At 41.7% G+C, this 13,083-nt stretch overlaps 1 protein-coding gene and 1 long non-coding RNA gene across 2 annotated transcripts in view; both read right to left on the bottom strand.

Moving 5' to 3' along the window:
* The window catches only part of LOC306999438, a 743,560-nt gene that overhangs the window by 315,292 nt on the left and 415,185 nt on the right, over positions 1-13,083 (bottom strand). The gene's annotated exons all lie outside the window — the stretch shown is intronic.
* Positions 10,252-12,154, bottom strand: LOC306999155 (lymphocyte antigen 6B-like). The gene is made up of 4 exons (XM_079613634.1): positions 12,041-12,154; positions 11,849-11,956; positions 11,597-11,719; positions 10,252-10,586 (listed from the first exon to the last, which is right to left on the bottom strand). Exons 1-4 carry the CDS (start codon positions 12,087-12,089, stop codon positions 10,519-10,521), a joined length of 348 nt encoding a protein of 115 aa, XP_079469760.1. The 5' UTR covers positions 12,090-12,154; the 3' UTR covers positions 10,252-10,518.

Genomic DNA, 13,083 nt, shown 5'->3' with positions numbered 1-13,083 from the left:
GTTCGATGCACTTCGCTCTTCAACCTCAGACTTTCAGTACCGAACAAGCCCGGGTGGCTTTTGTGTTGACCCTGCTGACTGGGAAGGCGGCGCTGTGGGGAACGGCGGTGTGGGAGAACCAGAACCCATGCTGCGCCTCGTTCCAGACCCTCGCCGCCGAGATGAGGAAGGTGTTTGACCGTGCCGTCTCAGGAAGAGAGGCTGCCAGGACCCTGGCAGAGCTTCGCCAAGGGGAGAGATCTGTTTCCGATTTCTCGATCGAATTTCGGACCCTGGCGGCGGAGTGCGGATGGAACGAGGAGGCGCAGTGGGACATGTTCCTGCATGGGTTGGCTGACCACGTCCAGAAGGAGATCTACGCCCTGGACCTTCCCACCACTCTGAACGGGCTCGTGGATCTGGCACTGCGGGTGGACGTGCGGCTGTCCATGGTCGAGCGCCGGACCCCGTCTACCCGACCCATCGGAGGAGCTGAGGGCGGGAGGCCCAACAGGAGGGACGTGGTCAGCCCCACATTCGATCCGGAACCCATGCAGGTGGGTCGAGCTCGGCTTTCCCGGGAGGAGAGGGAGAGGCGGAGGTCCCAGGGCCTTTGCCTGTATTGTGGAGGTACGGGACACTATGCTTACAACTGCCCGGTAAAAGGTCAAGCCCGATAGTAAACTTGAGGCTACTATCGGGTGTGATCTCCGCCAGGAAGACCTCATCTACGACCACATCTACCTCCACGCTCCTCCCGGTAAGACTTAGATGGTCAGTCCACCAGCACGACTGTCGAGCACTTCTGGACTCTGGGGATGAAGGTAATTTTATGGATCACTCTTTTGCACGGGAACTCCAGATTCCACTCAGACCTCTCACTCACAGGATTACAGTTAATGCACTCAATGGACAAGAGCTTCCCACCATTTCCCTGTCCACCGAGGATCTTACTATCATCACTTCCGGCAATCATTCAGAGACCATTTCATTTCTCATCATGGATTCACCTCTTGCACCCGTCGTCCTTGGACATCCCTGGCTCATTAAACATAACCCCCGTATAGACTGGCATCACAAGACTGTGCTGGAGTGGAGCAAGGAGTGTCATAAGTCCTGTCTTGTTTCTGCTTGTTCATCTGTCCCTGTTTCTGTTTTTCAGGAGGAAGCAGGGGATTTGTCTAACGTGCCCGCAGAGTATCTGGACCTGAATGAAGTGTTCAGTAAGTCTCGTGCTGCTTCTCTCCCTCCGCATCGTTCCTATGACTGTGCTATAGATTTAATGCCAGGTAAGTCTCCGCCTAAGGGCAAGTTATATTCACTTTCTAGACCAGAAAGGGAGGCTATGGAGAAATATATTTCTGATTCTCTAGCAACCAAGTTCATCCGCGCTTCCTCTTCTCCAGCGGGGGCGGGATTCTTTTTTGTGGGGAAGAAAGACGGATCTCTGCGACCTTGTATTGATTACCGAGGGTTGAATAACATCACGGTAAAGAATACCTATCCTTTGCCGCTGATGTCTTCAGCCTTCGAGAGGTTGCAGGGAGCGTCTGTCTTCACAAAATTGGATTTGCGTAACGCTTATCATTTGGTTCGCATTACGGAGGGGGATGAGTGGAAAACTGCCTTTAACACCCCCAGGGGGCACTTTGAATATTTGATTATGCCGTTCGGGCTGTCCAACTCCCCGGCAGTTTTCCAGGCACTGGTCAATGACGTGTTGCGAGATATGATCGATCAGTTCATATATGTCTACCTGGATGACATATTGATTTTTTCTTCTTCTCTCCAGGAACATGTGCAACACGTCAGACGAGTGCTTCAGAGGTTGCTAGAGAATGGGCTTTTTGTCAAGGCGGAGAAATGCGATTTTCATGCACAGTCTGTTCCTTTCCTAGGATACATCGTCTCGTCTGAAGGGATGCGGATGGACCCTGAGAAGATTAAGGCTGTGGTAGATTGGCCAAGCCCGGACTCTCGCAAGGCCCTGCAGAGATTCCGGGGGTTCGCCAATTTCTATCGGCGTTTTATTCGCAATTTCAGCCAACTAGTCGCACCTCTGACTGCCTTGACCTCCCTCAGAACTACGTTCAGGTGGTCAGACACGGCCGAGGCCGTGTTTGCTAAACTGAAAGGCCGCTTCGTTTCAGCCCCCATTCTTGTCGCCCCTGATTCCTCACGTCAGTTCGTGGTGGAGGTCGACGCGTCAGAGGTGGGAGTAGGTGCAGTGTTGTCCCAACGCCAGTGGCGCCTCCAGGATTTTTTTCATGGGGTGGCCGAAAGGGGCCAGCAAAAATGTTAGGGTGGCACAATACTGTTGCATGCCTAAATCTAATGACAGACAAAAAGTTTGGCGTTTTCATTACTTTTGAAGCATATAACATTATAGGCTTCAAAACTTCAGTAGCCTACTACTATTCATAGAGCAAAAAAAAAAAAAAATGTTGCTGTGCAATTTACCTGGAGGTAGCCTGTTTATTTCGAGTACTCATTCATTTCAACAGAGAATAAAAGTAAACAAGAAAGCGTAGATTGTTAACTCATCACTTTATTAAAACAATTGTTACACTGCTGCAAATGTAATGCAATGTAAAAAGTTGAAAGAATCGCTAACCGTAGACATTTTACAGTTAACAAAGAAACTTTAAGAAAGTTATATTGCATATTATTCTTAGTCACATATTTATACTACAATTACTAATTACAAAATAATATTTTAGAATATTATTTAAGAATATAAAAGCAGAGTAAGAAGATATACTAATTCATATTGAGTTGTGTGCATAGGGTGTAAGAAGGCATAGGTTATGTCAATGCATTTTATATATGCAACAACCTAATAAAATAATAAAGCCCTAACAGCCCTAACCATAACAGCACATTGACTACAGACAAAGGAAATGATTAATAGACAAAGTAGCTACAGTTGTCTTTGCCTGTAGTCGCTCAAAATCAAAACAGCTTTATTCTCCTGTTTCCATGTCTTCTTGCAAATAGATCAACAAAATCTTCCAGGTTAATGGCCCGAGCTCTTTCTGATTCTACACTCAGAATTCCTAAATTACTCAGTCTTTCATCACTCATGGTGCTTCTTAGGTAGGTCTTAGTTCGCTTAAGTACAGAAAAACTACGCTCACAAGCTGCTGTGCTGACAGGCAATGCAAGTGCAATTTTACAGAGTTTGAAAAACTCATTAAACACCTCTTTAAAAGGCTCAATAAACACTGTCATTTCCTGTAGATTTTCTGGTGTTTTTAATCCATTTTTCTTCTTTCTCATAATTAGTCTTTTTATCTGAGGAACTTCATATTTCAGGTCATCAACGCTGCAGTTGTATTTCGAAGCAAACACAGAAATAGCATCTTGATCACAGAATGTTGGGCTGGAAGGGTTTACAGCCTCTATTCCAATCAGCGTGTCACAGTTGTCTTTAGAAAATCTTCTCTTTAATTCACAGAGCAGAACATCAAGGACAGGTATAAATGTGGATGTATGAAAGGTGTCTTTGTCCATTTCCATTTGTCTTTTTACTATTGGAGAGGTAACCCAATGTCCATCTAGTCTGGAGCTGACTTTTACTTCACGCTTTGGAGTTAAAGGTGAAATGTTGCACTGTTGGGCAAGATTCATACTATTGTCCCAGATCTGCTCAAAGTGTGATCTCTCTCTGTAGTCAGTAAAAGTCTCCATAAGAGAACCAACAAGGGCAATGGCAGTGCTAAGGTTAAGTTGTGGGGACTGTAAAACATCAGACAAGTGTTTTGCATCTCCAAAAACTTGAGTGAAGATTACGAGCAGTCCAACAAATTTCAAATCAATTTGAGCTAATATACCACGTGCCTCAACAGCCCTCTCTCCATTGGATTCCTGTGAAATTTCTTCAAGGACTTTGATGATAGCCGGTAGTCTGTCTTTCACAGTTTTACAGGCTAAATATCTACAAGCCCATCGAGTGTCTGATAGTCGTTGCATTTCACGAGGTGGCCCCTCATACATTTGCTTCTGAACATCTAACCACTTTTGGTGGACGTAAGACCCTGATATAAAGACATACAGCTTTTGAAGCAGTGAAAAGAAACAATGCGCATCAGGGACTGTTTTAACAGTGTCCACAAGTACAAGATTTAGGCAGTGCGCATTGCAGTGCACATAGAATGCCAAAGGAGCTTCCTTTTTAATCCGTGCTTGTACCCCAGAGTTTTTCCCACTCATTACTGAGGCACCGTCGTATGCTTGGCCTACTAAATTATGTTTGTAATCAAGGCCATAAAGCTGAAGCTTTTGAATGATTTTGTCTGTTAGAGCCGCAGCATCCAAGTGTTGCGCAGCCTCAAAATGTAGTAAGCTTTCATGTACTGTGCCGCTGTAGTAATATCTTAAGACCATCGACATTTGCTCTTTCTTACTCACGTCTTTTGTCTCATCAACCATTACACTAAAGCATTCACTCTCTTTAACCTCCCTTATTATAGATGAACGGACCATTTCAGCAAGACAATCCAAAATTTCATTTTGTGTCCCGTGACCTGTGTAAGTTGCATTGTGTTGTTTTGACATCTTTCTTTTAACCGTTTCATCATGTTTAGCGATCATTTCCATTATAGCAAGGAAATTACCCTTATTACCATCCGTATCTCTGTGGCCTCGCTGAGCTATATTCTGTGTTGCTGTAAGTAGCAATACCTCAGCAACTGTCTTTATATATTCACGATTTGCCTTGACCAGTTTATCGTATTCATTACTTAAAGAGTTCAGCAGAGAAGAGCTGGTTGTAGCTGATCTTTTATACTCTGTCCATGCTAGCATTGCATTGACATGAGATTCAGATTTTGTGTGCGCTGCAAACCCTCCGTCTTTGTAAGTGGCCTTTTTCCAGTTTCGAAAACCCTCAACAGATGTGAAGACTGAATCACCAGATTTTGGAAGACAGAAGTGTCTGCAGGCGTAGCAGTAAGCAGAGTCCTTACTTTGAGAGTATTCAAGCCATGTGTGAGTCTTAAACCATTCTGCTTTAAAACAGCGTCTTCTATCCCCCTGGGCAGTTCTTGGAAAGAGCTTTAGATGGGGCTGTTTAGGATCCTCATCTCTTGATTTTGATATATCTATAATGAAGCAAAAAGCAGCATTAATATTGCAATTCGTTAAGTATATGATCATTCATTATATGATTTATTTAATGCTTATGTTAGACAGATACATCTCCCCAGTTTACTTAAAGGCCATGTTGCAGGTTTTTTTAAATATTATTATTAATATATAACCTTGTATGAAAATACCATATGAAAAGTTAATGCAGGATTTTAAATTGTTTTTCAAAACATACAGGCACAAATTTAGTAGAAATCTTGACCGTGTTGAAAAAGCACCATCGCGTCATATTACGTCACGTGAGGGAGTCGTTTTCTATATATTGGCTCACTGGGTACTCTAACTGGGTACTCTAACCTGCAACATGGCCTTTACAATATTTACAAATGATATGAACAATTTTAAAGTCTAAATAAAGTAGTGCTTACCAATCTTTTTAAATTCAAGGCCCAATTACAATTTCTACTCAAAATGTCATAAAAAGCCAAATGCTAACAAATATCCTTATTTTTACTTGTTTTAATTCATTTGAAAAAAATATATGAAAAAAATGTTTAAGACCCCCTTGGACATTTGTTAAGGTCCCCTGAGAAAGCCTAAACACCTTCAGGAATATTTGCTAAGTGTGCTGTTAGTGAGTGCAGCACAGCAGTCCATACCTGATGGGTCACAGTCCGTCTCTTCCTGCTGCTGTCTGTCCGTCTCTTGTCTGTCCGTCTCTTCCAGCTGCTGTCTGTCCGTCTCTTCCTGCTGCTGTCTGTCCGTCTCTTCCTGCTGCTGTCTGTCCATCTCTTGTCTGTCCGTCTCTTCCAGCTGCTGTCTGTCCGTCTCTTGTCTGTCCATCTCTTCCAGCTGCTGTCTGTTGCATTCTGTACTCTCTTGGACTTGGTCCTCCATCCTAACTGCCTCATTACCTTTCTCAGAATGCACAGACGTTTTGCTGAAGAAGGTGGATATGTTGACTGCCTTCCTCTTCATTTTTATTAATCTTCATAAACCCTATATTTGTGTGAAAATATCCAGTCAGAGTTTAAATTGCATATTTTCTGTTTCTGTTGTTTAGACATACATTAATAAAATAGTACTTGTCACAATAGTCTAATAAATTAATGGGAAACACTGACTAACTGTTCTACATTTGTAACTTTAGAGCAAATGACAGTGCATTACATGTTACCCAAATCTGCAATAATTTATAGACAAATTGATGCAGTAATATTAAGGGTTAATTAACCCAAAAATGAAAAATCAGTCAATAAATATTCATCCTCATGTTGTTCCAAACCCTTAAGACTTTCGTTTATCATTGGAACACAAATTACGATATTTTTTATGAAATCCGAGGGCCATAGACAGCAATTGATCATTAAAACTGACATCTTGTTTGGTTTAGCTACTTACATCTGACCATTAACTGAAGCGTCGCGCTGGAATTCGCGCTCGACTCGCACCTTCTGTGAACAGTTTTTCCGTAAGCGGGAATGGAAAACCCGGAGTGGATTCCGGCGGCGTGATAACAGAACGCAGTGAGTGCAGAGAGGAACGTGCTTTCGCTCCACTCCAGGTTTTGATCACATTCCCCTCAGAAGGGTGAATACACCTCGTCCTTCCTTAATTTAAGACCCATTCAAACTAAAATGAAGACATTTATTACACTATTTGATAAATGTGAGCAAATTTACGGCCTTAAAATTATGAAAAGTGGATTTAAGACACAAGGACAGGGGGGAACTCTGATATTGACGGAAATCCGTCATGGACTCTCTGCAATTAACGAGTCGGTCACCACACATGCAAGTCACGCAGACAGAGATGAAAATGTGGAATAAAGCTGTCATTTTTGTTTTATTTGAGCAAGTACTCGTAGCTTCGTAAAATTACAGTTTAACCACTGATGACACACTACTTTTTCGATCATCGGATCTAGGAACTTACTGGGCCTTGAACGTCATACTCCGCTGTATTAATTTGCATTCTGAAGATGAACGGAGGTCTTACACGTTTAGAAATGACACGAGTGTGAGCAATTAATGACATAATTTTTATATGACATACGAAAACCAAGTTTTACTTACATTATAAGTTTCCTCTCCTGCGTTGCTTGATCCTCCTGAACTTGAACGAACCAAACGCTGCTGCTGCATGCTTCGAGTTCGCGGTATTGCGGCTGCACGTGTTTGCGCGAAGTTGCCGCAATGCGCGTAAAGAGGGGGAGGGGTTGAGAGCGTATTATACAGTTCATACAAGTTTATTATTTTATTTTTTAAATATAGTGTTTCATTAATGTCTATGTTAATTTATAAAATAAAATCACTATACTAAAAACTCCACTCTTTCTGGTTGGGGGGGCCAATGGGGTGGCCAGTGTCATTTTGGGGGTGGCCGTGGCCCCCCCTGGCCCCCCCCTGGAGGCGCCACTGCCCAACGCTCCCCTGTAGACGACAAGATGCATCCGTGCGCGTTTTTTTCTCATCGATTGTCCCCAGCCGAACGTAATTACGACATTGGTAACAGAGAGTTGTTGGCAGTTAAGTTAGCGTTGGAGGAATGGCGCCACTGGTTAGAAGGTGCGGGGGTACCTTTTATCGTCTGGACTGATCACAAGAACCTAGAGTACATCAGAACTGCTAAAAGATTGAACTCCAGGCAGGCTCGGTGGGCACTTTTTTTCGGTCGTTTTGATTTTTCTCTTTCTTACCGTCCAGGTTCCAAGAACATCAAACCCGATGCGTTATCTCGTATATTTTATTTTTCCGAACGCCCGGTTACTCCCGAGTGCATTTTGCCGGAGACTCTATTCATTTCCACACTCTCATGGGAGGTCGAGTCGAGGGTCAAGAGCGCCCTAGAAGGGGTAACGCCTCCGCCCGGGTGCCCACCGAATCGTTTGTTTGTGCCGGAGGGATTACGGTCTGACATTATCCAGTGGGGTCATGGCTCCAACGTGGCTTGCCATCCAGGAGTTAATCGTACTAGTTTTTTAGTCAGGCAACGATTCTGGTGGCCTCGTATGGCTCGCGACATTCACGATTTTGTTTTGCCCTTTATAAACCGGGACTTTTCTTTTGACAAGCGACGTCATGGACATGCGACTGTTGTCCTGTCTACCTGCCGGCCTATCTGTCTGATGTCTGTCTTGGTCATCTATTCTGTGGTAGCGTCGCAGAAGCCCCGTTGCGGCAGTAGCCCTGTTATCAGCTGAGGGTGCGCCCGGTTATTGGCGATCAGAGCCTGGGGCCGTGACCCAATGCTATTTATCAAAGGAAGAGGCTTTCTAGCCGGGGGGTAGCTGCCAGTGGGCGACATCAGCGCCGAACATCTGCTTCTTTGCTTACGTTTTTAATGTCACGATTTGTTCACGGATATAACACGCTAACGTCAACAACTGCGGCTGCTTTTTCACCCGGGACCTAGAATTAGTGGAACCGTGGTTTGCTCAAGTTAATCGGCAGCTTCCTGGTGATCTCTTTCCTCCTGTTATACCGTGAATTAGTTTTATTGAACATCATATAGCCAGTTTCATGGTTTAAGTGTTGAGTGTTTGATGGACTGACACCACTGACTGTAATTGTTTTGGTCTATATTTTATAGGCTCATTGTTGTTTTGTTTGTTTATTTAAGCTCTTGTATGGAGGACTTTTTCTGCTGCTGATATACAAGAGCGTTATTTCTGATTTATTTGGGTTGATTATTTATTTGTTTTCATTTGTCTACCCCGACCAAAGATCGCTAACTGGGGGTTAATCCAGACGGCATTTTTGCCCCATTGTGCTGGATGGTCTATGATATTTTGTTTGTTTAATTTGTAGTTTGATGTGCGTGATTTAATTGCTACTCATATTTTTAACCCTAGTACCATCTTGGATTTACCAGTGTATTGCAATTGTTGTGTGTAATTTTGGTTGATTTTCACGTGTTTGTCTTTTGTCCAGGTGCTGAAGACCGCCAGTGGGAGCAGTGCCCCTTGCGGTGGTGGGTCCCGTGCTGTGTGCAGTGGTTGTGTGTTCACCAAGTGTGATCATTTCCCTTGTGGTGCGTGGGTGTGAAACTTAGCACGTGTGAGTGGGGTGTTGTGTTATGGATGCTCATTGCTCGGGCCACTAGCCTCCCACTGGTAAGTTTCAGCCCTATCTTCACCTCTTGGTTGTGTGTGTGTGTGTGTGTGTGTGTGTGTGTGTGTGTGTGTGTGTGTGTGTGTGTGTGTGTGTGTGTGTGTGTGTGTGTGTGTGTGTGTGTCTGTGTGTGTGTGTGTGTGTGTGTGTGTGTGCGCGCGTTGTGACTAGACTATATTGTGTGTTTGTTATTTGTTTCGGTGTCAAGTACATTCTATTTGCTGTGAAATTTGTATTATATGTTGGTTGTGAAATCTTGAATCTTTGGAGTGACTCTGGTGTGTACGGCTCCGTTGGTTTTACATTTTTATAAAAAGAAAATTAATAATAATAAAAATATATTTTTGTATTCGACCACTGTCTCTGGCTGATCCCTTCACGAACCTGAGTGCCTGGTTAGCGAAAAGTCACTAAGTCTTTGGGTGTAAGTCCCATTGTGGCGTAGTCTGCTATTTGTCTGGGTCTAAGCCCAGTTATATCTATTCCACCTGCCACACTTTCATACGGATTACTTAAATAGAGAATATTTGTTTTTTATATAATTTCATTAAACTCCATTTAATTTCATTAAATTTCATCATTAAAGAAATAGAGACTCCAAGCATTGTAAAGACATACGTTTCAAGTCTGTGTGGGAAACATTCACTGAGTTACAGGTCATTTTCTGTCGTGTTTCAGAATGAACTTCACATTGAGAGTCGGCAGAACGCGCATAATGCTTGTTTCTTTATTTTTACGAAAACAACACAACATTTCGTTTTTATTATGAGTGTACACAAATAAAAGAAGACATTTAACAGTTTTGAATGATGTGTAACACTTATATGTAAGATCAAAATCAACAGAGTATTTTGAGTCTGTTTTGCACTGATAAGAAAAAAAGCGAGCAGATCACACCGGCGTGATTGCCGACCCCAGAGGGTTAAGGGTATATGGGGCGATTTCGACCACAGGGCTTGTGTTCTTGCAGTCTTTGTCTTCGTGCTCTACTTATACTACCACCCGTGACACTTACTAATTGAACCAAAAGTTAAACAAATTTCCAGTCACTCACTGAGATGTTTATTACACATAAGTAAATATTTTATTAGTCATTCATCACAATTAAAGGCAAAGTTTTTCTTCAATTATTTATTACATTCTAGAATAATTTTGATTGATAATTTTGATTTGAATAAATATGGTAGTTTTAATGCAGTAATTTTTTTATGTTAAAAAAGTACATTTTCAGTTCCTTAAACCAAAGAACAGCAGAGCAACAAACAAGCTTTATTCATATTGTGTATCATATTGCGTTTGTTTGATGGTGTTTGCTGTAGAATCTGAAGTTCAGCTGGACTCACTGAAACAGGAAGTAGAAGAGCAGAGGAGACACGAGCAAGAGGAAGCTTCCCTTATACACTCCATCTAATCAACACAGGAAGGAAATTAGGATTAATAACACTCCACTACTAATAATAATATTGATAATAATATTGATAATATTATTTAATATTGTGCTGCTTATTAACAATCACTAGTTCATATTGAATTATTGTTTGTATAATTTCCAGGGATCTCAAGTTTTATCAAAAGTTTGGAGTTCGATTTGATTCTTTGGGGTCTTCATGTAAAGTTTGTAACATACTTTGGTTAAAATTCCTCAATGGTTGTGTAAAACACCCTTTTACCTCCTCAAAAACAGCTCTGTTCACAGCGACCTGTTTCGGTGCATGTCTCTTTAAATGATAATCAGCAACAACTTTTTGGCTTTTTGAAGATAAATAAAAAAGTTAATGGATTTTTTCATTGTATGGTGGTTGTGTCCACACACTGCAAAGACACATTATAAAAGTACATTTTGCATCCGATGACCCCTTTAAAAGCAGTTGGAGAGTTTTTGACTGCATCAAAAATTATTTTGCACGAATTTGGCTATAGGCTACTTCTCAACATCATCAACTCTTTGATCACAGGCAGGAGATTTCGTCCAGGAATCGTAAAATCAAAATGCTAAAAAAATTAAAAAACATGAAGAGGTTCCTACCGCAAACCGAATTCATCCGATCTTACTCTTCCAACTTCCACTCTGTGTGTGCGCTTGTTGCCTAGTAACGAACGTGCTTGCAGCGGGAACACGTAATTTACCCAGAAACAACTATTTCTGATTGGCTGGTAGCTGGCATTTAACTCTGAATAACTCAAGACAGATGCTATGAACTCGGCAGAGAACTTCGCTCCGTTTGCCTGCGCCTCGTCCATTAATTGTATAGCGGGACAAGTTAACCCTTACTCCTCAGCGTGAGAAATACAAGGTGTGGCGTGTGAGCATGTGAACGGGTTGAAATGCGTGAGACTTGAGAGCCCTGAATTTCCTCATTTTAAGTTACTGTGGATGAAATCAAACTGCTAGCGCATGATCAAACAAAGGCCAATACCTGCTGCATTGCAAAGATCAGTGTTACAGCAGCTCGTAGTCACTGTCACTCCAAGGGCCTCTACAGCCCCTTGTTTACATACAGGTATGCACCCTTTAGATGAGGCGGACACCTTAGAGGAACCTGTAAAAAATACATAAATTAATAATATAATAAGATAATAAAACAATTTCAAGATTAGCAGTCAACAAGTATACTTTCTCTCCAGCGGTATCACTTATACAGCAGATTTCCACATTATACTGGACTTACTGGATGTTTCGATCTTAAAGCATGCAGAATCTGCAGCTGTACATATCTGCTCTGTTCCTGCACAAGAACCCGTCACAGATGTGCAGGAGTAACACTTGAGAGCATAACCTTACAGACAGAGAGAGACATTGAGTTAGCGCTCTACAGTATGAATAGAAAATAATGCATTTCAATACTTGCTGTTTTCTGTACCTCCAGTGAGAGAAATGAAAAGAAGAACGACGGAGACCTGCAGATTCATCTTGTGTCAGGAGCTGAATGACTATACAGAAGTAATGCTTCAGTTTCTTTTATGTCTGTTCAGAAAGGGGTGGGTTTAGGACTCTTTGTGACGTCCCCAAGGAACTACAGTTACTGAGAAAAATAAACCGGAAACTTAAACAGGTTGGGTCTCATTGAATTCTGATAAAATATTTTTGTCTCCCTCCCAGTACTTCTCCAAAAGCATTTCGATTATTATGCAATCATCGCTGGGCTAATTTTAGCTCATTATGGGTTATTTCATGTCAAGCAAATGTAATTTATATATTTTATTTAGGCTATATAAATTATTTAATTATATATTGGTAATTTAGGAAGTGAATGGACATTAAACAGTCTAAATCAAATAATTGTATTTAACGGCACAAGCACATTAACAGCATCATAAAATATTAAAGTGACAGCAAAAGGAGTAAAGTCGGTGTGCTTCTGGCATCTGTGGGAAGAAAAGAACTGTCTATTCAACAGACGACACCATTCACGTTTGCTTTGATAGAAGATAACAGCTTTCTGTCTCCTCTCACTCGAAAATTTGCTCTGTTTTTTTCCCCCCTGGGTTCTGGCTGTTGGGTCATTTTGTTGGGTTAATTTCAAGTTTTGTGTAACCCACTGCAGGGTTGAATTTCAGTAGAAATTATGCCCTCTTAAACTACACAGCTAAGTTGAGTTTATTTGACATAACAAGTAGCAATACAGTAGCAGTACATTTTCTAAACTTCTTTGTCAAGGATAATACGATAAAGTTGCATTAATTTATTTCCATTGAGGTCCTTGATTTTTACTCCATATCTATTAAGCCATCCTATCTAAAAACAATCTCTTCACTCTTATACTAAAACCAACATTATCCGTTAAAACCTTGTAGGATTGAAAATAATCCAAGATATTTGAAAATCAACAAAGACATTTGCTTTTACTGTTTCAACCCCCCTCTTTTTTACCCCAATGAATCATGATCATTGAGCTTCGGAGCA

Source organism: Phoxinus phoxinus (genome assembly GCF_949152265.1).
Source record: "Phoxinus phoxinus genome assembly, chromosome: 5".
NCBI lineage: Eukaryota > Metazoa > Chordata > Actinopteri > Cypriniformes > Leuciscidae > Phoxinus > Phoxinus phoxinus.
The sequence above is the reverse complement of the archived record's forward strand: the minus strand, read 5'-3'. Positions and strand labels throughout refer to the sequence as shown.

Coding starts and splice junctions, on each gene's coding strand:
- LOC306999155 (XM_079613634.1), bottom strand. CDS start 12,089: ATGAATCTGCAGGTCTCCGTCGTTCTTCTTTTCATTTCTCTCACTGGA. Junction 11,720..11,848: donor CTTTAAGATCGAAACATCCA/GTAAGTCCAGTA, acceptor TATTTTTTACAG/GTTCCTCTAAGGTGTCCGCC. Junction 10,587..11,596: donor TGATCTTTGCAATGCAGCAG/GTATTGGCCTTT, acceptor TGTGTTGATTAG/ATGGAGTGTATAAGGGAAGC.